The 23,307-nt window shown below is 42.6% G+C and overlaps 2 protein-coding genes across 4 annotated transcripts in view; one reads left to right on the plus strand and one right to left on the minus strand.

Moving 5' to 3' along the window:
* The window catches only part of cdx1a (caudal type homeobox 1a), a gene marked incomplete at its 3' end in the record, with an annotated part of 28,936 nt that extends 15,127 nt beyond the window's left edge, over window positions 1-13,809 (plus strand). The window contains exons 2-3 of the mRNA XM_079839459.1: window positions 9,338-9,486; window positions 13,618-13,809. Of these exons, the coding sequence (XP_079695585.1) occupies window positions 9,338-9,486; window positions 13,618-13,809 (341 nt within the window). The remainder of the gene's footprint in view (window positions 1-9,337; window positions 9,487-13,617) is intronic.
* Window positions 1-23,307, minus strand: part of LOC307140174 (uncharacterized protein) — a 66,188-nt gene that overhangs the window by 12,317 nt on the left and 30,564 nt on the right. The gene's annotated exons all lie outside the window — the stretch shown is intronic.

The raw sequence follows: 23,307 nt of genomic DNA on the forward strand, positions 1-23,307 counted from the left end.
TGAATCATGATTCGGATCGCGTGTCAAACCGCCAAACTGCTGAAATTTGGCGATCCAAACTGCTGAATCGACTCACTGATGCATAACGCTTCGAAGCTTCATGATGCCGTGTTTTGAAATCGTCATCACTATATAAGTCGTTATTTAGGGTTTTTTTGCGCACAAAAACTATTCTCGTCACTCCATAAAGTTATTGTAGAACCACTGTAGTGAGATGGACTTTGTAACGACGTCTTTAGTACCTTTAAAGGGTCTTGAGAGTGAACCATGCATTGTGCCAATGGAGGCCTTTCAGAGCCATCAGATTTCAACTAAAATATTTTCATTTGTGTTCTGAAGATGAACGGAGGTCTTTCGGGTGTCGAACGACATGAGGGTAAGTAATTAATGACAGAATTTTCATTTTTGGGTGAACTAACCCTTTAAAGTAGCCTGGCGTGGCCATACTCAATTCTAGTCAGAATTTGAGTCTGGTACCGCTCCATTGAGCTTTGATTATGGGGCGTGTTTCAACCGAGCCAGGAAAGACCTCAATTGGATAGACCCACAACCAATCAGAGCAACGGAGCGACGCGTAACGTTAGTTGTCAAATGTCAACAGAACACCCCGGAAAGTTATTGTTTTGGGCTATAGTTTTGAGTAGCAATTGTGCGCGACATTGCAAAAACACTTGGAAACCCTGTCTGCACGCACACTGGATTAAGTAACGTTACAAGAAAAAGATGAGTGTAAACGATCTTTGCCAGTAATAAAATTATTTAAGGATACACAGAGTACTTACCAACACGATCATCGTTTCTGAGAGAAATAGTGAAGGTGAATGCATATACGAACAAGTTCTCCAGTTTAGGATAAGAGCAAATTCAACCCAAGAGCCTTCGATGACGTGGATGATTACGTTACTGTTGATCATCTGTCCATCATCGTCTAAAGCCCGCCCTGACAATTTCATTGGTCCGAACAGTTTCTGTTCGGGCATAATTACTCCTCTATAATTACTCCTCTCCTCAAAAAAATTGTGGGCGGGCTAAATTCGGCTGGCATCCAGGCTACCTTTAAAGTACAGTAGTGAAGTAGTTCTACTTCGTTACTATACATCTCTGGGTATACTGAGTGTCAGGATCCCAAAATTTACCCATTCTTCCTGCTGAAGCGTCACGTTTTACTGCCTTTATCCAATTTTGTCTCCTTAAACTCTCGTTTTTTGGGGTCTACAGCTTATAAAAACTTATTTCTGTGTTTTTTAGCTTGTTTGCTGTACACTTTGTCACATATCAGCTTTTAGACATTGTTCTGTTTTTTGTTCTGTTTTTTTTCGTTAGATTGCCCCCATAAATATATATAAAAAATATATTTAATATATTCTCTCAAGCACAGCTATAATATTTAACCCAACTATGACGACACCCACTCTGAGAAACCCAGAAATGTGAAAAGGGTCTATTTATATAGTGCTTTTAACAGACCTACGGCCATCCAAAGCGCTTTACATTGGCCTCACATTCACCCATTCATACACTCATTCACACACCGACGGCGGTGTCAGCCATGCAAGGCGCCATCCAGCTCGTCTGGAGCAGCTGGGGTTAGGTGTCTTGCTCATGGACACCTCGGCACTTATCAGGTGGAACCAGGGATCGAACCACCAACATTCAAGTTTGTGGACAACCTACAGGAACCACTGAGCCACTGCCGCCCAAAAATTGTAGGCACATCAGCTTTACATTTTCTCACGCCCAAACATGACGTGGAACAAAACGAACTGTGATGGGTTGTGTTAAAGGCCAAACGTACTATTGGCTGTACTAAACGTGCTAATATTAGACTAGAAGGGGGTTAACGCTAACAGAACATCATACAAACATCTCAAGTGGAAAAAAACTTTTAGAGGAATATAGAAGTGGTTTACCACTATGTTATTAGACCGGTTTTAGATGGTGACAGATTATGAAAACAGGAACTGAGATCTCAGCTGCTGCCCTTCCTTTTTGACAGCCAAAAAAATGTATCATCTGTCTTTCAATTTAATTTCTTGCTCAAGAGTATAAACGCCCTTATTAACTGAAAAAAGCAATGAATCCAAGAAAAATGAATTTTGTGTAAAGCTGAAAAGATCCGGGGATTTTCGTCTTATTATAAAACACTTTTTTATTATATTATTATTATTCTTTATTTAAATAAGATTAAAGTGTTTCACTCTTGAAGAAAAGGTTCTATAAAGAACTTTAAAGGGTTCTGTCAGGCACTTCAGAACCTTTTGGGGTTCCCATCATTTATGGATTTAGTTTTATATAATACATTTTGTTTTAATAAATTTTTCATATAAATTAAATTTGATAATTTAAACAGCTTGTAAACATACTTTATCGCCATTTAAAATTTTAAATAACCCATTAAACATGAAATTATTATACAACAATTTAAGACATTTCTCCTTATATATAAAGTGTCAGGAAAACGTCTCGGTTACGTATGTAACCCTCGTTCCCTGAAGGAGGGAACGGAGACGTACGTCGGAACTGACCGACGAATTGGGATCTGTCTTCAGAGACCAGTCTACTTCGAGTGTATTAGAAACGAGCCAATTGTATTGGCATGCGGTCCACGCACCGCCCCGCACCGCGGGTATAAACACGGAAGTGGAGTACCGCATATTGCTTTTCCAACTGAGGAGCCGAATAAGTGACTCGGCCCTTCAGCGGAAGCAGAGCACCTTGCGACGGGACGTACGTCTCCGTTCCCTCCTTCAGGGAACGAGGGTTACATACGTAACCGAGACGTTCCCTTTCAGTCGGTCACGTTCGACGTACGTCGGAACTGACCGACGAATTGGGATCCCTACCAACACGCCAGAGATGCTGGCCCTTCCAGCGCCCTGCCTGAGCTCACTGGACCACTCCTATGTTGGAGTGGGAGTCAGGGCTCCCGGCAGGGAAGGTCAGTCACTGCTGTTCCTGCAAGACCCACTCTGCGTGACTACTGGATAACGCTGGGAAGCGTGCCAGTCTCAGGGAGATGGAACGCTGCGGAGCCACGTCCTCCAAGGGAGGAGAGGTGGAATACTCATAAGGACTAACCTATCAGGGTAGTGCAACATATGGCAGTCTCTGGGGTGGATCCAACCTGGTCCCAGGGGGGAAAGAACACACCCAGAGACGACAGAGCGGGGCTCTGTCAAGGGAAAGACACGGGGCTAGCCGAGTAGGGTAGCAGGTACCGTGGAAATACACATATGGGGTCGCCGTGAGGGGACCAACACATATGGAACCCAGCCTACACACACGTTCCACAAGCATACGGGTGCAGGCCTGGCGTCAGACGGCCGCAACGTCTGACACCGAAGGGGTGACGGAGGAGCTCGACAGGGTTCACCATTTCTGGGGAACACAACTGGAGAAGATAACGCACGAATCCAGCCATAGGCGGGAGTGGCGTAGCAAGCCGACACAGGAACGGGCACTTCACATCTACCGGCCGTTGGAGGCGAGTACACGGGAAGAAACCGGCTCCACACGGAGGCTATAGAATCTAGCGAACGTGTTAGGTGTCGCCCAGCCCGCAGCTCTACAGATGTCTGTCAGCGAGGCGCCTTGAGCCAGCGCCCAGGAGGTGGCAACACTCCTTGTGGAGTGCGCTCGCAACCCGAACGGGCAAGGCACGTCTTGCGATTGGTACGCTAAAGACGATAGCATCCACTATCCAGTGGGCTAACCTCTGCTTGGAGACAGCCTTTCCCTTCTGCTGCCTCCATAACAGACGAAGAGCTGCTCTGAGGTCCTAAAGCTTTGTGTCCGGTCAACGTAAGCGCGAAGAGCGTGGACGGGACATAACAAAGCCAGGGCTGGGTCTGCCTCCTCCGAGGGCAGCGCTTGCAGGTTCACCACCTGGTCCCGAAAGGGAGTGGTAGGAACCTTGGGCACGTATCCGGGCCGGGGTCTCAGGATGACGTGAGAGTTACCGGGCCCGAATTCTAGGCACGATTCGTAGACCGAAACGCATGCAGGTCCCCCACCCTCTTGATTGAGGCCAATGCAGTCAGGAGAACCGTCTTCATAGACAGGATTTTTAACTCAACGGACTACAAAGGCTCAAAAGGAGGGCCCTGAAGTGCTCTGAGCACCAGGGCTAAGTCCCAAGAGGGTAGCGAGATAGAACGAGGAGGATTTAGTCTCCTCGCACCTCTGAGGAACCTGACGATTAAGTCGTGCTTCCCTAAGGTTTTACCTTCAACTACATCGTGATACGCCGCTATTGCTGCGACGTACACTTTCAGGGTGGAGGGAGACAGCCTTCGCTCCAACCCATCTTGTAGGAAAGAAAGCACAACATTAATCAAACACTTCCGGGGGTCTTCTGGTGAGAAGAACACCACTCAACGAACAGGTTCCACTTCAGGGCATAGAGGCGCCTCGTAGAGGGGGCTCTAGCTGAAGTGATGGTGTCTACCACTGCCTGTGGCAGGCCACCTAGAACCTCCGCGTCCCGTCCAGGGACCAGACATGGAGTTTCCAGAGGTCTGGACGCAGGTGCCATAGAGTGCCCCCTCCCTGAGAAAGAAGGTCCTTCCTCAGGGGAATCGGCCAGGGTGGGGCTGTCGCGAGGAGTGTAAGTTCGGGGAACCAGGTCCGGTTGGGCCAGTAGGGCGCAACTAGCAAGACCTGCTCCTCGTCCTCCCTGACCTTGCACAGAGTCTGTGCTAGAAGGCTCACTGGGGGAAACGCATATTTGCGTAGGTCCCGGGGCCAGCTGTGCGCCAGTGCATCTGTGCCGAGGGTACCCCCGTTCAGGGAATAGTACCACTGGCAATGGGACGAGTCCGGAGTGGCAAACAGGTCTACCTGTGCGGCTCCGAAAAGGTCCCATATCAGCTGGACGCTCCGGGGGTGGAGTCGCCACTCTCCCGGAAGTGGACACTGACGAGAGAGCTTGTCGGCTGTCTGGTTCAGCACACCTGGGATGTGAATGGCACGAAGCGACCTCAGATGCTTCTGACTCCACAGGAGGAGGTGGGGGGCGAGTTGGAGCATGCGACGGGAGCGCAGACCACCCTGACGGTTGATGTACGCAACGGCCGGAGTGCTGTCCGTGCGGACCAGTACGTGTTTGTGCTGAAGCAGCTTCTTGAAGCAACTTAGCGCAAGACGTACTGCCATTAACTCCAGGCAATTGATATGCCAATGCAGCTGGGGCCCCGTCCACAGACCCGAGACTGCATGCCCGTTGTACGTGGCCCCCCAACCCGTGGCTGAGGCATCTGTGAATACCACAACATGCCTGGACACCTGTCTTAAGGGCACTCCGGCCCGTAAGAACGAGGGGTCGGACCAAGGGTTGAAGGTTTGGCGACAGTACGGGGTAACTGGGACCCGATACTGGCCGCTCTGCCACGCCCACCTCGGGACTCGGTCGTGTAGCCAGCGCTGAAGCGGTCTCATATGAAGCAATCCGAGCGGCGTTACCGCGGCTGCCGATGCCATATGCCCCAGGAGCCTCTGAAAGAATTTCAGTGGGACCGCCGTCCTGCTCTTGAATGTATTCAAGCAGTTCAACACTGACTGGACTCGTTCCTGTGTGAGGCGCGCAGTCCGATTAACCGAATCCAGCTCCATGCCGAGATAAGAGATCCTCTGCGTGGGACAGAGTTTGCTCTTCTCTCGGTTGACCCGAAGGCCCAACAGGCTGAGGTGATGGAGCACCAGGTCCCTGTGTTCGCACAACTGCTCCCGAGACTGGGCGAGTATAAGCCAGTCGTCGAGAGTTGAGAATGCGAACGCCGCGTTCTCGGAGTGGAACAATGGCTGCCTCCACGACTTTCGTAAAGACGCGGGACGACAGGGACAGCCCGAAGGGCAAGACTTTGTACTGATATGCCTTCCCCTCGAACGCAAAGCATAAGAACGGTCTGTGTCGAGGGAGAATAGAGACATGAAAGTACGCGTCCTTCAGGTTGATCGCTGCAAACCAATCTTGGGGACGGATGCATTCGAAAATGCATTTCTGCGTTAGCATTCTGAACAGAAGCTTGTGCAGGGCCCGTTTCAGAACACGCAGGTCCAAGATTGGCCGTAACCCACCGCCTTTCTTGGGTACAATGAAGTAGGGGCTGTAGAACCCCGACTTCATATCGGCTGGAGGAACCGGCTCGACCGCGTCCTTCGCCAGTAGGATATCGATCTCTGACCGCAAGACATGGGCATCACTGCTCCGCACGGAGGTGAAGAGGATGCCCTTGTGCTTGGGAGGCCGGTACGCGAACTGAGTCGCGTAGCCGAGTCTGATAGTATGGATGAGCCAGCGAGACGGTCTGGGGGCTCTCTTAGCCAGGCCCCCAGAAGCCGTGCAAGCGGGACCAATGGCACCACAGACGTACCCGGGGTGGGGCAGCGAGGTGGAACGCTCAGACCCAACCCGGACGGCCCGGAGGCGACCCGGAGTGGGTCTGATCGTTCCAGGGTGGGGCAGTGTGTGGGAGAGAAGGCCCGGGGGCGTCCTCTAGCCTCACACCACCCCCTGGCGAAGAAGAGAGGGGAAGCCAGGAGTGGCAAGGCCCGGGGGCGTCGCACACAGCCGGCTTGAGCCTCTCTGGGCCCAGGGACAAAGGAAACTGCTCTGAGAACGTGGGTACCGCTGGACTCCGGAGAGCCAGCGGCAGGACCGAAACCGAAAAATATATTCTCCCCCCGGTCCTCCTCCGGGGGAGGGAGGGGTGCGGACACCGACTCCCTGAGCAGTTCCCCTCTTGCTGGGCTGCCCGTTTCAGGGCCGCTTGCCCTTGTGCTTGCCAGCGGACTTTGCGGGACCCTGGACGGGTTGGGCGCCTCCCTTGTGCCCAGCCACCTGCTGCCTGGGTGGAGGCTGCTGCTTGGCTTAGCAGGGGCGGAGGCGGACGCAGGGAGACACCCTCGGCGACAAGCAGATGGAGGTGCTGCGGACAACGACTGGGTGGAGGCAGCAGCTGGTATGCGGAATTTTTTTTTTTTTTTTTTTTTTTTTTTTTTTACCTCCACCTGCTTCTGGGCCACCAAGAACTGCTGGGCACAGTTCTCGATGACGTCGCCGAAGAGGCCAACCTGACAGACAGGGGCGTTGAGGAACCGAACTTTGTCGGGCTCACGCATATCTGCCAGGTTAGCCCCAGCTTTCTGGACCACTAGTGTGGACATCGCCTGACCCAGGGAGCGTGCAGTGACTTCCGTCACCCGGAGGGCGAGGTCCATCACAACACGCAGGTCCTGCATAACCCCTGGGTCGGGACTACCCTCGTGCATGCAGGACAGAGGGCAGTGAGAGAGGGAAAAAACTTAAACATTATGGCCCTTTTGGCGTTCCATATTTTGGCACCAAATAGTTCCACACTGCTAAGTTTTTCCAATGCACATCCGGGCAGCCACCCCAGAAAGCATGGCTGTCAACTCTGAATCTGATTCAGCATGAGCACACTATTATAGTGGGAAACTCAGCATCATCATTTCCAGCGCATAACAGCCCTCTCTCCGATGCAGCAATTGACATCTGTCCTCCGCCAGAGCCCCAAATGAAACGCTAGGTCCCCCCTTTTTTCAAAAAAGGACCAGCAATCCCATCCGTAAGCTACCAGCAGGCATGTGAGACAATGAGCGTGGCCGTCCGACTTGACGGCACACGGCGCGCTGAACACTCAAGCCTCCATTAAGAGGCACTTTTAACAAAGCGCCGACGTGGTCATGTTCTCATAAGGGAACATGAACCACCCACGAACAAAGTCTCAGCATGCTTGTGATGCGATAGAGGAGTGGGGGCCCACGGGGAATGTACCCGGCGGGGAAGCCCCACTATAATCCTCAGGCCACCAAGACTTATTAGCCAAAGTAGACCTTTTCCGGTGCACCAGAAAAGGAACTAGATCGGGGAATAAGCAATGGGACTCAACCCCGTTTGAGGTATCACAGTCTCGACCGCGCACCAGAGGACCGAGTGACGCGCTGGGTTGCCGTGGCAACCCCCGCTGTCAGCCGGCGCCAGACGGCACACGGCGCGCTGAACGCTCGAGCCCGAACAACGCGCCGACGTGACCACGTTCTCCTGGGAGAACGCGGATCACCCACGAACGCAATCTCACATGTTTATATGCGAGAGAGATCGTGGCCGTCAAATGAGGCCAGGAAACAACCGCATCCAGAAACACACGGTTTGAATGACATCTTGAAAAAGACGCAGGGTCAAACCGTGTTGCTCTTTTTAGAAGGAAATGCTCTTTTAGAAGTGCTGAAGCGCTCAGGGAGATGACCGCGGCTCACAGCAGTCCGATTGCAAGCCTGCATGTGAGCACTCAAGAACGGAAACGCCCAGCCAACCAACACAGGAACAAGTGTATGTTGCAGCGGCCGCTCGCTGACTCGCGCCGTCACACCAGCACCCAGGTAAGAGAGCGATCCTCCTCGAGACTCGTTTAAACACTCTTCGCAGAAACAGCTTGATACAGCAAACCGTTCGGCTCCGAAGTTAAAAGCAATATGCGGTACTCCACTTCCGTGTTTATACCCGCGGTGCGGGGCGGTGCGTGGACCGCATGCCAATACAATTGGCTCGTTTCTAATACACTCGAAGTAGACTGGTCTCTGAAGACAGATCCCAATTCGTCGGTCAGTTCCGACGTACGTCGAATGTGACCGACTGAAAGGGAACTAGGGTTGTATATAGAACCCCACAGAACCTTTTTGTCTATGAGTGTAGATAAAAATGTTTTTTAAAGCTTTTAAATAAGCTGAAAATCCCCTGATATTGCTCTTTGTGCATAATAAAAAACAGAAGTTTTTGTCTTTCTGGAGATTTGTAGACAAATTAACATATTTGAATGAATATGCTTTTTCCATTGATGTATGGTTTGTTAGGATAGGAGAGTATTTGCCTGAGATAAAACTATTTGAAAATCTGGAATCGGAGGGTGCAAAACAATCTAAATATTGAGAAAAATTGCCTTTAAAGTTGTCCAAATGAAGTCCTTAGCAATGCATATTACTACTACTAATATTTTTTTTAAAATATATTTACGAAGGGAAAGTTACAAAAGATCTTCTTGGGACATGATCTTTACTTAATATCCTAATGATTTTTGGCATAAAAGAAAAATCTATAATTTTGACCCATACAATGTATTGTTGGCTATTGCCACAAATATACCTGTGACACTTATGACTAGTTTTGTGGTCCACGGTCACATATATTAATTCCATTAAATGGAATCTGACACATAATAATAATCTCTATAAAATTATTATAATTTTTTTTTTTTAATTAAGCAACCAAAACAACTAAAAATGAATATTAAAAAGAATAATATCCCTGTTGTGCTAGCAGGAGGGAAGACGCGGACGAAGGACAAATACAGAGTGGTGTACAGTGACGTCCAGCGCCTGGAGCTGGAGAAGGAATTTCATTTCAGCCGATACATCACCATCAGAAGGAAGGCGGAGCTCGCCGGAGCCCTGAGCCTATCAGAACGCCAGGTAGGTCATTAACGCTCAGAAAGAGGAAGTTAAATGATCCTGTGAGATTCGTCCATAGATATACATAATAAAGGCTAGATGTCTTACGGCGGAGTCTCTAACGTCATCACCGGCGGCCATCTTGTCACAGGCAGGGCTCTGTGGTACCTGATGTAAGGCGAGTGATCTGCATGAACACAAATACTCTTATCTCACTGAAATCTTGACGGATTTACAAATGGTTTGGTTTCTTACAAACGTTATTAACGTGGCTATAATCATGGATGCTTGAACAAATTATGAATAATTTTTCATAAGTATGCAGTGTCATAAATACATCTCTGATGTTTATAACAAACCAAACAGTTTGAAAATCGGTTGAAAATGTAGCAAGTTATGGTTATTTAAAAAGTGAAGCACCATGAAAACAATTTTACGAGTGAGCGAGCTGCCTGTGACAAGATGGCCACCAGGTGCGGACGTCGACCTCCTTTGGCCAGCAGAGCGCACGAGACATCTAGCCTTTATTATGTATACCTATGGATAATTATTAGTTTCATGTGAAAGGGCGTGATGTTGTTGTACAGGGTTAGAAAACCACATGATGATGGTGATATGTATAGGTGCACAGGAAAAACACCCAAACTAAACATACTGCATTTCTTAGAAAAGAGGAAGTTGATAGTCAGTAGCAATATTTACATCCACCTATTTGTATGTGGTAATGCCAAGATGCACATACATTTTTAAGATTCTAAAAAGCTTACGCATTGTGGTGGATACATTTTTTATCCTATAAAAAGACACGCATAAACTACGATTGAAATACATTTACTGAATAAATCCCTCAGTGAGCAACAAAAAAAAAAGCAACAAGGCTTTGCCTCAACAGTGGATGTGATTGGATAACTGGACTAACTAGTGGATCAGTTTCATCTTAAATGTTGGTTTGGTCGTTCTGTAACGCCTGAGCCAAAATCTGTCATCATGATTTGGTTTAATTCCCTCCCTGAAGCGTCTCACACAATTGCGTTCCTAAACACCAACATCAGAACGCAAGATAACATGACAGCATTTATTGGGAAAAAAGAGCCACGGTGGCTTCCCTGACTGCAGCAACTTCCATTTTTATTACAGATATTCTGCGCCAATTTCCCAGGAAGTGACGATTTTGTTCTCTTGAACACATGGGATGGAGACACTGCTTCATTCACGAATTTATGCGATATTCCGATTTTGCACACAAGTTAAATTCGCAACTTTGAATGGACACATATCTAACTCCTTTATTAAATGACGTTAAAGGGTTAGTTCACCCAAAAATGAAAATTCTGTCATTAATTACTCACCCTTATGTCGTTCGAGACCCGTAAGACCTCCGTTCATATTCGGAACACAAATGAAGATATTTTAGTTGAAAGCTGATGGCTCTGAAAGGCTTCAGATAGGCCTCCATTGGCATTCAGTACACTTATACTCCCAAGACCGATAAAAGGCACTTAAAATGTCGTTACAAAGTCCATCTCACCACAGTGACTCTACAATAATCTTACGATGCGACGACAATAGTTTTTGTGCGCAAAAAAAATCAAAATAACACCTTTATCCAGCTTGTTATTGCCTTCCGCGTGTGCCTCCACGACGCATGTGCGAGAATATGACGTAGCGCCGGGGTTTGGGAATCCATGAAATGCACACTTAAGCCCCATTTTGAGCACTACGCCGAGACCTAAAGCACGATCAATGTAGAAACCAACAGCTGAGATACGCGCGTCTTCCTCTGATTGTAAACAAATCACTTCTGGGTCATCTGTCCGAACGCCGGATCTGCGTAATATTCTCGCGCATGCGTCGTGGAGGCACACACGGAAGGCAGTAACAAGTTGGAAAAAGGTGTTATTTTGATTTTTTTTGCGCACAAAAACTATTGTCGTCGCATCGTAAGATTATTGTAGAGTCACTGTGGTGAGATGGACTTTGTAACGATGTTTTGAGTGCCTTTTATCCGTCTTGGGAGTATAAGTGTACTGAATGCCAATGGAGGCCTATCTGAAGCCTTTCTCAGCCATCAGCTTTCAACAAAAATATCTTCATTTGTGTTCCGAATATGAACGGAGGTCTTACGGGTCTCGAACGACGTGAGGGTGAGTAATTAATGACAGAATTTTCATTTTTGGGTGAACTAACCCTTTAATCAATTATGTAGAAATTGTAAGAGTGAACATCAGAAAAAGCATGAACATCCATTTTTTCACCCTAAAATCAAAACAATATTTGTTTTAAAGACATCTGCAACTAGTTGTTTAAAAACTTGATGTAGTACTACTCAAATACTTTGTAAGTAATATTAATTTACTACATGTGAGTGATTCTATAATCGGAGACACATTTGGCATTTCAAAAAGTTCACTAACACAATTGTTTTCCAGTATCTTATTGAAAACATATTCAGTTGTAATAATTCAGTGCTTGCCAAACACAAGTTACTTTTTACTTTTAACGAAAGTAATTTCTTTATAGTATTATTCATCAACTCTTTTACAGACAAATTTGGCAATGCGTATAAATAACACCGGTAACAGAGTTTGACGGTAACAGGATTGACAAGTTTAAACTTCTTAGCCAAAAACTCCACTTGCAATCACTAAAATACTTTTAAACAACCCACTGTGTGATCAGTGGTACATTCGGTTTTCCTTTTGATTTTGTGGTAACAATTTTGATGTTTTACGTCAGAACTTTTTAGATAAAATATTTTCTCTGAGAGAGCACACACACTATTCAGGGCTTCAGATCTTATCAGTGAGGGGAAAGTGACATGACTTCCTGTATCTTACATAGTTGTGAGAGATAATTCCACCAATTTAAAGGCAAAGTATGGTACGGTAACAGAATTGACGCAAGATTTATGGACATACATTGTTATATGATAAAAGTAATTTGTTTTAAACAATTTACTGTTGTAGAATTAGGTAAATGACAATTTAGGACTTTTATAAATAAAATAAATGAAATATTACCAAAATACATTTTGATTTCACAATAATACATGATGGAATACACTGACTAATCGGACAACAAGAAGTGATGATTTTCAGCAATATTAACAGAAAATATTATATATAACAACTTGTGATCCATGACAATGAGTAGCAAATTACTGAAATAATAAAAAATATAACCATTGGAAAAAGCAGGAAATGGACCTGCAATTATAGAATGACCCATGTACTTACTGTAGAGTTACTATATACTTGTAATTGTGCATAATTTACTATACTATTACTATAGTAAGTACATGTAGAAAGGTGTAACTACTACGTCACCTCACACTAAAGTGATACCAAAAATCATTGCGAAAATAGCTAATTTAAGTCAAATTAGGTAGTTCCTGTAATTTAATTCGAAGTATATATAAACATCATATGTTTGTCTTTACAGTATTTCATTTCATGATGTAAATAAAAAATGCTTATATACTAAGAATTAGCTCTAAAGAGAATAAAAAATTAAATAAAATCCATACACACTCACACACACACTCACACAGATGCACGCACGCACACATGCACGCACACACACACACACACACACACACACACACACACACACACACACACACACACACACACACACACACACACACACACACACACACACACACACACACACACACACACACACACACACACACACACACACACACACACACACACTTACTATCTAAGTGAGGACATTCCATAGTCGTAATGGTTTTTATACTGTACAAACTGTACATTCTATCCCCCTACACTACCCCTACCGCTAAACCAACCCATACCCACAGGAAACATTCTGCATTTTTACATTTTTAATAAAACATTGTTTAGTATGTTTTTAAAGCTATTTTAAATATGAGGACATATGAAATGTCCTCATATTTCATGTTTATGTCGTAAATACCAGTGTAATACCTGTGTCATTATACAAATTTGTGTCCTCATAAATCACAAAAACACGCACACACACAACACACACGCACGCACGCACACACACTTGAATATGTATATGTTATGCATGACTAGATGGGATGTGTCCACTACAGCTAAAGGCTCATCGGTTGTTCTTTCTCCAGGTGAATCAAGTAAATCACTTTGACTCTCTGATTCACAGGTGAAGATCTGGTTTCAAAACAGACGAGCCAAAGAAAGGAAAATGAACAAGAAGCGACTGCAGCAGGCTCAGCAGAGCTCTACGTCCACACCGCCCATCATGCCCGGCCACGGCAGCGCCGCCATGGTCACCAGCACCAACAACGGTTTGATGACAGACAATATATCGACCACCATTAAAGAGGAATACTGAGAACCCTTTCAAACAGAAGGATAAACAGTACATGTTTACACAGTTTCAGCGACACTGAATGGAACGTTCATATTGCACTACACAAATGACACGCAAGCACGTTTTATTGTGAATAAAGCGCACAGTATTTCAATTTTTTGTAAAAAATTATGATCTCAGAGTATGCTGACCGACTGAAGACACACGTCATAATGCTTTCTAAATTGTTTTGCGTACTGCTTTTGATGACCTCACTAACTACTGATTATGATTTGCAGCGCGTGCATCACTACTGCTTTGCTTTGCTTTGCTATGTAAAATATTTTACACCTTTTAGATCATGGAAAACTGACTTTAAAAAAAGGAGACAACTGGTGCCTCTGTGTACTTATTCATTTTTAAAAAAGTGTACAATTTTTAATAAAAAAGCTAATATTTGAGGAGAATGTAAAACTGCTCAGTTCTGTAAAGGATGTGAATCTCACAAAAATATATTTTTGGACCATTTACACCATTTTGAAATTATTTTCATGACAATTAAGTACATTTTCCTCCAAAGTCTCATTACTGTAATTTACAGTATTACTTTAGTTTCTTTTGTAATTGCCATTATTCACAATGATAATTATCATTACTGTACTAGTCATTTTTTATGATTTTTATAGGTCAGAATAAATTAATTAAATACTATAATGGTGTATAAACACGTCACAATTTAAATTAAATATTTGTTTGGATTTTTTAAATTTTATTTGGAAGAGAATTTGGGGCAGATATTTGCTTAACTGGACAAAAAAAAAAAACAATGCTCCTAAATTTTTTTATTTTTTTTTACAAAGTATCATTTCTAATTTCTTTTTAAATGTGACCTCGGCATGTTCTGGATCGGTTTGATCAGATTTAACTCAATCATACAATGACATTTAAACTGTAAATCAAGCTGTACTTTGAGAGGGCGGAAACCGTGTGAGTGTTTACCGATCACAATGATCTGTGTGGATCATACGTTGCGATAACACAAGGAAACAAACACAGCTTATTGATAAAAACAGAAGCTGAAACGGTGACCACGTACTCGACGCGCTCAATCATTGACAGACAAGCCAGAGGTCGAGAAGAAGCGTTTCGTACGAATGTCATCGGATGGGTGTGGCCTGTTCAAAGGGACTGTTTTTGCTGCCAAGTCAGATGATTCATGTCAATTAAAGAGCCAATAAAGACCTGATGCCAGTAACGTTCATCTCATGTCCTTCAAGATCACACGTTTGAACTGTTAATGTTTGACTGGTTTCACAATGTTTTCACTATTGAACCTCATCTGACAGAAATGTGTCAAAACACTATATTTTTAAGTTGAAGTGTCAAAATGTGTGTCAAAAGTATTCACACTTCAATCAAGTTTGTCTATAGCCATGGTTATAAAAAAACTAAAAACGCCTTACTAGAATTCAATAATGTCCAATAATACTTTACACTGAAATGTGTAAACATAATCGAGTACTGTTCAGTTTAAAGAGTATTGACGTAAGATATTGTAATGGAAATAATACAAAATAATTCTGCTTTTTTTGATGAAGTTTTTGTGTATACAATAAAAGTCAATGGGGTCTAAAAAAACACTAAAAGCGTTTTTCAAATGATCTTCACTGAAAAAGGAAGTCATTCAGGTTTTGAATTGAAAAACTGCTTTAGGTCCAACACTGTTGAGATGTAAGGATGAATTCAACAATGTCCTGTTATATTTTACTCTGAAATGAATTTCATTGGCTGTTTAAAGTGAAAGTAAAATTTGGGAGTATAAGGAAATTATGAGGAATAATAAAAGTGTGATTTTGCCATGTAAACATACTTGGGTACTATGAGTTATTCTTCAGTTTCAAGAGTATTTAAGTAAGATATTCAGCAAAATAATATAATTTTTCTTCTGATGAACACAAAAGAGATATTTCGAATGTATCAACTGTTTTCATACTTACAATGAGTCAATGGGGTCCAAAAAACATGGAATGACCCATGAGGGTGAGTCAATGATGACAGAAATTTTATTTTTGTGTGATATAAGTTATAGACATACAAACACATTTTTAGGTTTCAGAAAAAGAAGTAGAAAATTAGTACTCATTTTAATAATAGATTTCCAGTGAAATTCTTGCAGCTAAAAGTGCAAAAAAAATGAATGAATCAGTGTGCATGACATGCAAATGATTCAGTGAAACAAATAATCGCATCTGTATGGCCCATGCTTTAAAGAGCCCCTATTATGGATTTTTGAAAATGGATCTTTCATGTAGTGTGTAACATAGTTCTAGTGAATGAAAACATCCTGCAAAGTTTTAAATCTGAAAGTGCACCGTATATAAAGTTATTGTCTCTCAAAAGTAAGAGTCGACTCGTAGTCAATAAAAAAATTTTTTTTTGAACGAATCCCAAGCTGTTTCCTTGTGACGTCAAGACAAAAACATTAGTATATTGCCCGTCCACTTATTGCGTATGCAGACACCAGGGAAAACATGAACCCCCTCAAACACTTTGCAAATGTATTCAAAATAAAAAACGTGAAAAAAAATCACATGTACATAATTCACAGCCTTTGTAATGACACTCAAAATTGAGCTCAGGTGCATCCTGTTTCCACTGATCATCCTTGAGATGTTTCTACGGCTGTGTTCGAAATCGCCCCCTATACCCTTAAATAGGGCACTATTTGAGTGAACATCCATTTGTAGTGGTGTCCGAAACAATAGTGGACGTTTTTGAGTGCACTCGTTCAATCCCACAATGCACCACAATAACAAGTGTACAGCCGATGTACGCGCTGGAGAATATGCTTGTTCGATGCACCAGCGCTGCACAGACCGATCGGCGTATGACAGCAAAGTCCTGCGAGAGCGTTTCGAGAGCAAGCGAGAAACGACTCCTTATGCTTTTGAATCGCTCTCACTCTCAACCAGACTGTGTAGTGTACTGTAGTGGACAGCACATTCCAGGGCCCAGTTTATGGCCGGGCCCCTCTCTGCCCATAACAGTGGACAAAGGTTTGCTACATTTTGATTGGATCTTGGTAGACTGACACTGCTGTCCGGTGACAAACTGTCCAACGCCATCAGATAAAGATCTATGACAACAGCCTGACACCTCGTAGAGGGCAATAAGAAGAACTCTTATACCAAGCCCAGGAAGGACAAGACATCTCATTGGTCCACATGCAGTTTCTGCCCTTCACCCTAATCCCTAGTGTCCTGGTCTATGACTGCCACAAAAATTCCTCAGGACCTTAGCAATAGTGGGTGAAAGAAAGACCACATACAAATCCATTCATAACTATGTTTGGAAAACTTAAGAATGATGTAAAGTACACACATCCATTTCATACTTATTCAGAGAAATAAGTATTCCCAGTGACAGCTATTTGTAATGCACCATCTTACTCAGAATCAGCTGTTAATGAACAAATGAATGAACGTATGACATTTCAATCTTTTTCCATCATGTTTGGTTTCTATTTGTTTAGAATATTGCCAAGGGTATTCTGATGGTGGTTTGGAAAGTGAGAAATGCATTGGTAAACTTTAAAGGCACTTTAAAGTCTAATAACTGTGTACAGTATGCAAATGAGTTCCACAGGAGAAAGGAGGGTGGGCCACACGGTGAACCCCCCCCTGATGCCAGCAGCCAATCGCAACACTGGAATGGAGAAGCGCCAAATTGCAATCTCCTCCTATTCAGAAAAGGATAGAGGTACCCTTTCAACAGACACACCTTGTTCTGAGTTTCTCCTTGAGAGAGACAAACAGTTCACCAAGTTCTGAGTTTCTCCTTGAGAGAGACAAACAGTTCACCAAGTTCTGAGTCTGTCCCGCGAAGATGAGACTGTAACAGAGCAACCAAGTTCTGAGCCTCTGGTTAATCCAGAGAGACAACAAAAGATCCAAGGATCTGAGTCTACAGCTTGTGAGGCAGCAACAGATACGACCATGTTCTGAGCCTCCAGCCTGTGAGGAAAGAGACATTAACAACCACTACGTTCAAAGTTTTAGTCCAGCGAGACAACTACAGCACGTCCAGAGTCCCCATGCCAGAGAGACCAAAGCGGATTGACCAAGTCCTGAGTGTCTGACCCACCGAGTCAGAAGACACACAGAGACATTTGCACAAGGTTAAACTCAGGAGAGCAAAACCTTCACTTCGAGGTTCCAGATTAAGGACCTTCTGCACCTACTTCAGGGCCTAATCTGCGTGTTCCAGATTTTAGGACCCTTTGGTGCTCCAGGAGATCAGCATTCCACAGATCTTCGTGTTCAAGACTGTTGAAACAGATTCCAGCTCCTTTCCCACTGCATTGTCACCCAGCACAACCAGTGGATGAAGTCACCTCCATCGGTCTGCTTACTCAACCACGTGGAACGTAAATATCACTTAACCAAACCTCTTTCCAGAAACCTTGGCATTGTTGTATATTATCAGTATATGATTTTCTAATTTACATTAGAGGTAATTTCACTGATGTTAGTTAATAACAAATAATCTTTCGTTATTTGTTTGATGCATAATAAGGTTCTTCACCTTAGTTTCAGAGAAACAACAGTTTATCTTTCCATAAGATAACGCAACTCTTCCATAGCCACACTCAACTTAATCACATGTATTTTATGTATCTTATGCACTTTATTCCTTTATCATTCATTGTATTCACATAGTAGTTGTGTTAGTTATTCTTGTTTATCTTTTGTTAATAAAATCTATTTTATAACAATTGTGTCTTACTTGTGCTGATGATACAGAAAAGTTAGAAATCTCACCAATCTTTCAGATAAATCAGCTGACCAACTCTCCCCACTTTACATTCAATCTAAAATGATTGAACAGCCTCCTGTTTGGAGTGTTCTCATAGAGCCAAGGTAAAATACCTTGACTAGTGTCCCAAACTAAGAGAGGGGGAAGGTGGTCATCTGATGTACTCATAACCACACCTTAAGTGACGTGTGATCCAAAAATCCCAATGTCCGCGGTGACGTGAGTACCAATCACTACCTTACTTAACGTCCTTGGATGGACGAAAGTAAAATCACTACATAATTGGCGTACCTTGTTTGGGCCCAGAAGTGAAATTATTACAGTACTACCAAGGCACTGTGAGAGTCGCGCTCTGAATTAATGAACTTACCGCTGTCTGATTTGCCCCATGTACCCTCATTCTCCATTACTCCACTAGCCTACTCCAAAGACGAGCCAACAAGCTTAAAGGGATAGTTCACCCAAAAATGAAAATTCTGTCATTATTTACTCACCCTCAAATTGTTCCAAACCTGTATGAGTTTCTTTGTTCTGCTGAACACAAAAGAAGATATTTAGATGAATGTTTGTAACAAAGCAGATCCAAGCAACCATTGACTACCATAGTATTTTTTTCCCTACTATGGTAGTCAATGGTTGCTCTCTCTGCTTGGTTACAAACATTCTTCTAAATATCTTCTTTTGTGTTCAGCAGAACAAAGAAACACATACAGGTTTGGAACAACTTGAGGGTGAGTAAATGATGACAGAATTTTCATTTTTGGGTGAACTATCCCTTTAAAGTTAACTATAGCTCTTTACTTGTGTGGCACTGAACTTACTTGGAAAGGGTAATGAATAATAAAGTAACTCATAAGCATTTAATAAAAAAATAAAGACTTAATATTTTATGTAAAAATATTATAGTGAAAAATATATATTGTATAGTATAGTAACAGGACAACGACCCTAAGAACACAGCCAAGATAACAAAGGAGTGGCTACGGGACAACTCTGTGAATGTCCTTGAGTGGCCCAGCCAGAGCCCAGACTTGAACCCGATTGAACATCTCTGGAGATCTGAAAATGAATGTGCACAGACACTCCCCATTCAACCTGATGGAGCTTGAGAGGTCCTACAAAGAAGAATGGGAGAAACTGCCCAAAAATAGGTGTGCCAAGTAGATAGCATCATACTCAAAAAGATCTGAGGCTGTAATTGGTGTCAAAGGTGCTTCAACAAAGTATTGAGCAAAGGCTGTGAATACTTATGTACATGTGATTTTTTGCCATTTTTATTTTTAATAAATTTGCAAAGATTTCAAACAAACGTCTGTCACATTGTCATTATGGGGTATTGTTTGTAGAATTGAGGATAAAAAAAAGAATGAATTTATTCCATTTTAGAATAAGGCTATAACAACAAAATATGGAAAAAATCGATGTGAATACTTTCCGGATGCACTGTACACGGTAGACCAATCACAACAGACTGGGCAGAGCAGAGTAGGCTCATGGAAAGGAGGGATTTAGAGAGACTGATTCATCCATTGAGTCGTTTGACAATCATTGAACACTGTGGTGATGTGCAATGTATTTTATGAGAAAATGAAATTTTATTTTGACCTTTGATGCATGCAGACCTGTTGTTGGAAACCTTCAAATAGCATTATTGGGGCACTTTAAAATTTAAATTCACTTTACTTTAATTTGCTGGTGTTTACGTATATATTCAGCCTAACACAGCCACATCTCACTCACCAAATAAGGAGAACTATTTTGTTTCACACTTTAGTATCTTTATTAAGGGCACCAAACATAAGCATTTCACACATGAAGTAAAGTTCACTTTATCTTGATGAGTGAAAAAACACAACACAGGAGAATGAAACAGAGAAAAACTTTACAAAATAAAATGCTCGTCAGGTCAAGTGGCTGAATATTTCCTCTAACTATCCTTTATTTCCTTTCACATTTTCTCGTGAAAGTTAGTTTACAGTCATGCAAATAACAGCAGGATGATAAACTGTCGTGTAACACTCCACTCAATTTAGTACAGACACAAAGTCTGCGTATGGACCAGTTAGATCAGAAGGGCTAGATTCGTCTACAGAGAATAAGGATGTCACAATAATGAACCACTCATCAAACAGGTAAGGTTTAACTCGATGTATTTCTTTCCAAATTTCAAAATTTAAATGTGATAATTGGAATGTATGACATGGAGGGGGAAAAAAAAAGAAAGAAAGGAAATACAAGTATAATAAAACAAAACAAAAAAAACAAAGAAAGTGAAATAAAATACAATGTATATTTCCCAAACAAATAAAACTACAACAATTTCTTTAAAACCCAAAAATTCTCTGTGATCCTAAACTCTGTTCTCTCTTATTTCCCTTACAGGATTCAAGACTCAAAGGAGCTCAAAGGACTCAAAAAGTGTAATAAAAAATAAAATAAAAAAAAATAATAATTTCTATAAACCAATCAAATTAACTTCTCATTTGTTTTTTTTCTTCTAGGTTTCACTAGTCTCTTTCAGTTTTTTTTCTTTTCTTTTCTGAATTAATCAATTTAACCCAGTTATTGAGGAATTCACCTTATGAATTAAACTTGAAATATTGAAAAATGAGAAAAATAAAATTTGAAATTTAAATCCCTTTTTTTAAATGTGTCTATTTCTGGCTTCAAATTAATGAAAAAAAGGAGAAATAAAAGAAAGAAAAATAAATAAATAAAAAATTACATTGATCAATCAAAACAATAAATTCACATTTAATTCCCTTCACAGAAATTTAAACCGGTTTTCAAAGTGTTGTTCAGTAGCTCAGTCTCTCAAATGATTCACAACTTTGGGAATATGGAATGAACGACAATTGTGTGCATTTCTCAGTCGATCCTCTGCGATTGAATCCTTTTGGAAGAACAATGAATCAGGTGCAAGTGCTGTTAGTTCAATCCTACCGTCCAAATCGGCAATGACAAGATCGGTATCACAAAATCACGCTCGCTGTTAGGTCCGTGTGGCTCGCCAGTCCCACTCCCTCCGCGAACACGGGAGTAAGAACGAAATCCAGGAATCCAGAACTCCACTCCATTAAGCATCGATCATGTTGCAGCAACTCAGCAGTGCACTCGACAGGATAAAGATTCACTCAAATCCAGAGAAATAGACAAGAAAAAAACAGAACAGAGGAAAAAAAAAAACTTGACCAAAACACGATGAACTTGAACGCTCAATCTCTTTTAGGTCTGTAGATTTCTTACAACTTGACTTTTTCTGCTCATCCAGCTCTCAGAAATAAATGAACTCTGTTTCCTCATAAAACGTCTTTTTCAATGCACTATGCATTACGAGGCTTCTTCTCAGTAGCTGCGTCACGCATTATAAATCTCAAACTTCTTTTTCACATGAACTTCGCTTCTTCACAGTCTAAATAGTCTCTGGACATGTATAACTTCGATTAAAATCACATATTTCTGTTTGATTTGTCAAATGTGTTACTTTTTCTTTGGAGAGACTCGAATCACGTCTGCTCTTCTGATCAGCCGATGAGAGAGAGAGCTCTAGCCGCGTGCGAAATCCGGAAAACAAAAAAATGCGCTAGACAACATCCTCGATCCTCATTGGTCGGTTCTTACAAACACAAAATAATTTAATTGGATGTCCTAATACTCATGAAAATAAATTATAAATTGAAAAGGAAAAATGTACTGATTCATTTATTTAATTCTATCAAGTATTTTTGGTAACCTGGGTTACACCCTCCCCCTTTGATCTTATGCTAGTCCTCTAGCATGCATATGGCTGTGTTGTCAATACTGACAAGGGGTCACCTGGTACCATGACACATTTATCCCAGAACAATTCTGAGTTCTCTTCGGACTGAGCAAAGGCAGTACTTAGTCCTTGTAATAAGGACTGAACCACTGAAATTAAAGGATTCCCTAAATTAGGATAGTGAAATTTCTTTGGTGGTTTGATTTGCCTTGTGGAACGTCTAACACCCTCAGACTGTGAGTTTTCTTCCTCTGGCATCCCTTCACTTGAAAAATCTTCAGTAACCATCTCAGGAATAGGATAATTATCCTCATCCTGAACAACCCTCAGTTCTTCAACTGGATTCTGCACTACATTTTCTAATGATTGAGAAGACTCATTCACTAACTCACAGTTATTACAATCCTCCTCCCCAGACACTATTACAGTGTCATCTGCTCTACATTCTCCAGGATCACCTTCCACATTCTTGGGTTCCACTCCATCATTTACAGGTAAGCTTTTATTCACTTCGCACACTTGTGTGTTTACCTCACTAACCTCAAGCTGTTTTTCTTTCAGGGAATCACCATTTGTCTGGCTGGTACCTGCTACTTCAACCTCTACTGAGTCTGGGACTGGGAGACTACTCAAATGAGAAGAACTCTCAGGTGGGATGTAACGAGTAACCACTTCCACTGATTCTCTGGGTACAAAACAGTAAAGAGACTCACTCTCAGAATTTTCATCATCGTTTGAATTTCCTGCTTCATCAGCATTTTCCATACCCAACTGGGACCTTGCTCGATATCTTTGACGGACCCTGGGTAAGATGGCCTCGTCTGCCTCCACACCAGGTAAGAACCCACAAGGTAAGAGCAGGTCTCGGTGCAGAGTACGGACAGGACCCTCCTTCCCTTCAGGACAAACGGTATACACAGGAACATCTTGTGCTTTCTTTAACACAATGTACACATCTGATTCCC

Source organism: Gobio gobio, assembly GCF_949357685.1.
Source record: "Gobio gobio genome assembly, chromosome: 16".
In the NCBI taxonomy this organism is placed as follows: domain Eukaryota; kingdom Metazoa; phylum Chordata; class Actinopteri; order Cypriniformes; family Gobionidae; genus Gobio; species Gobio gobio.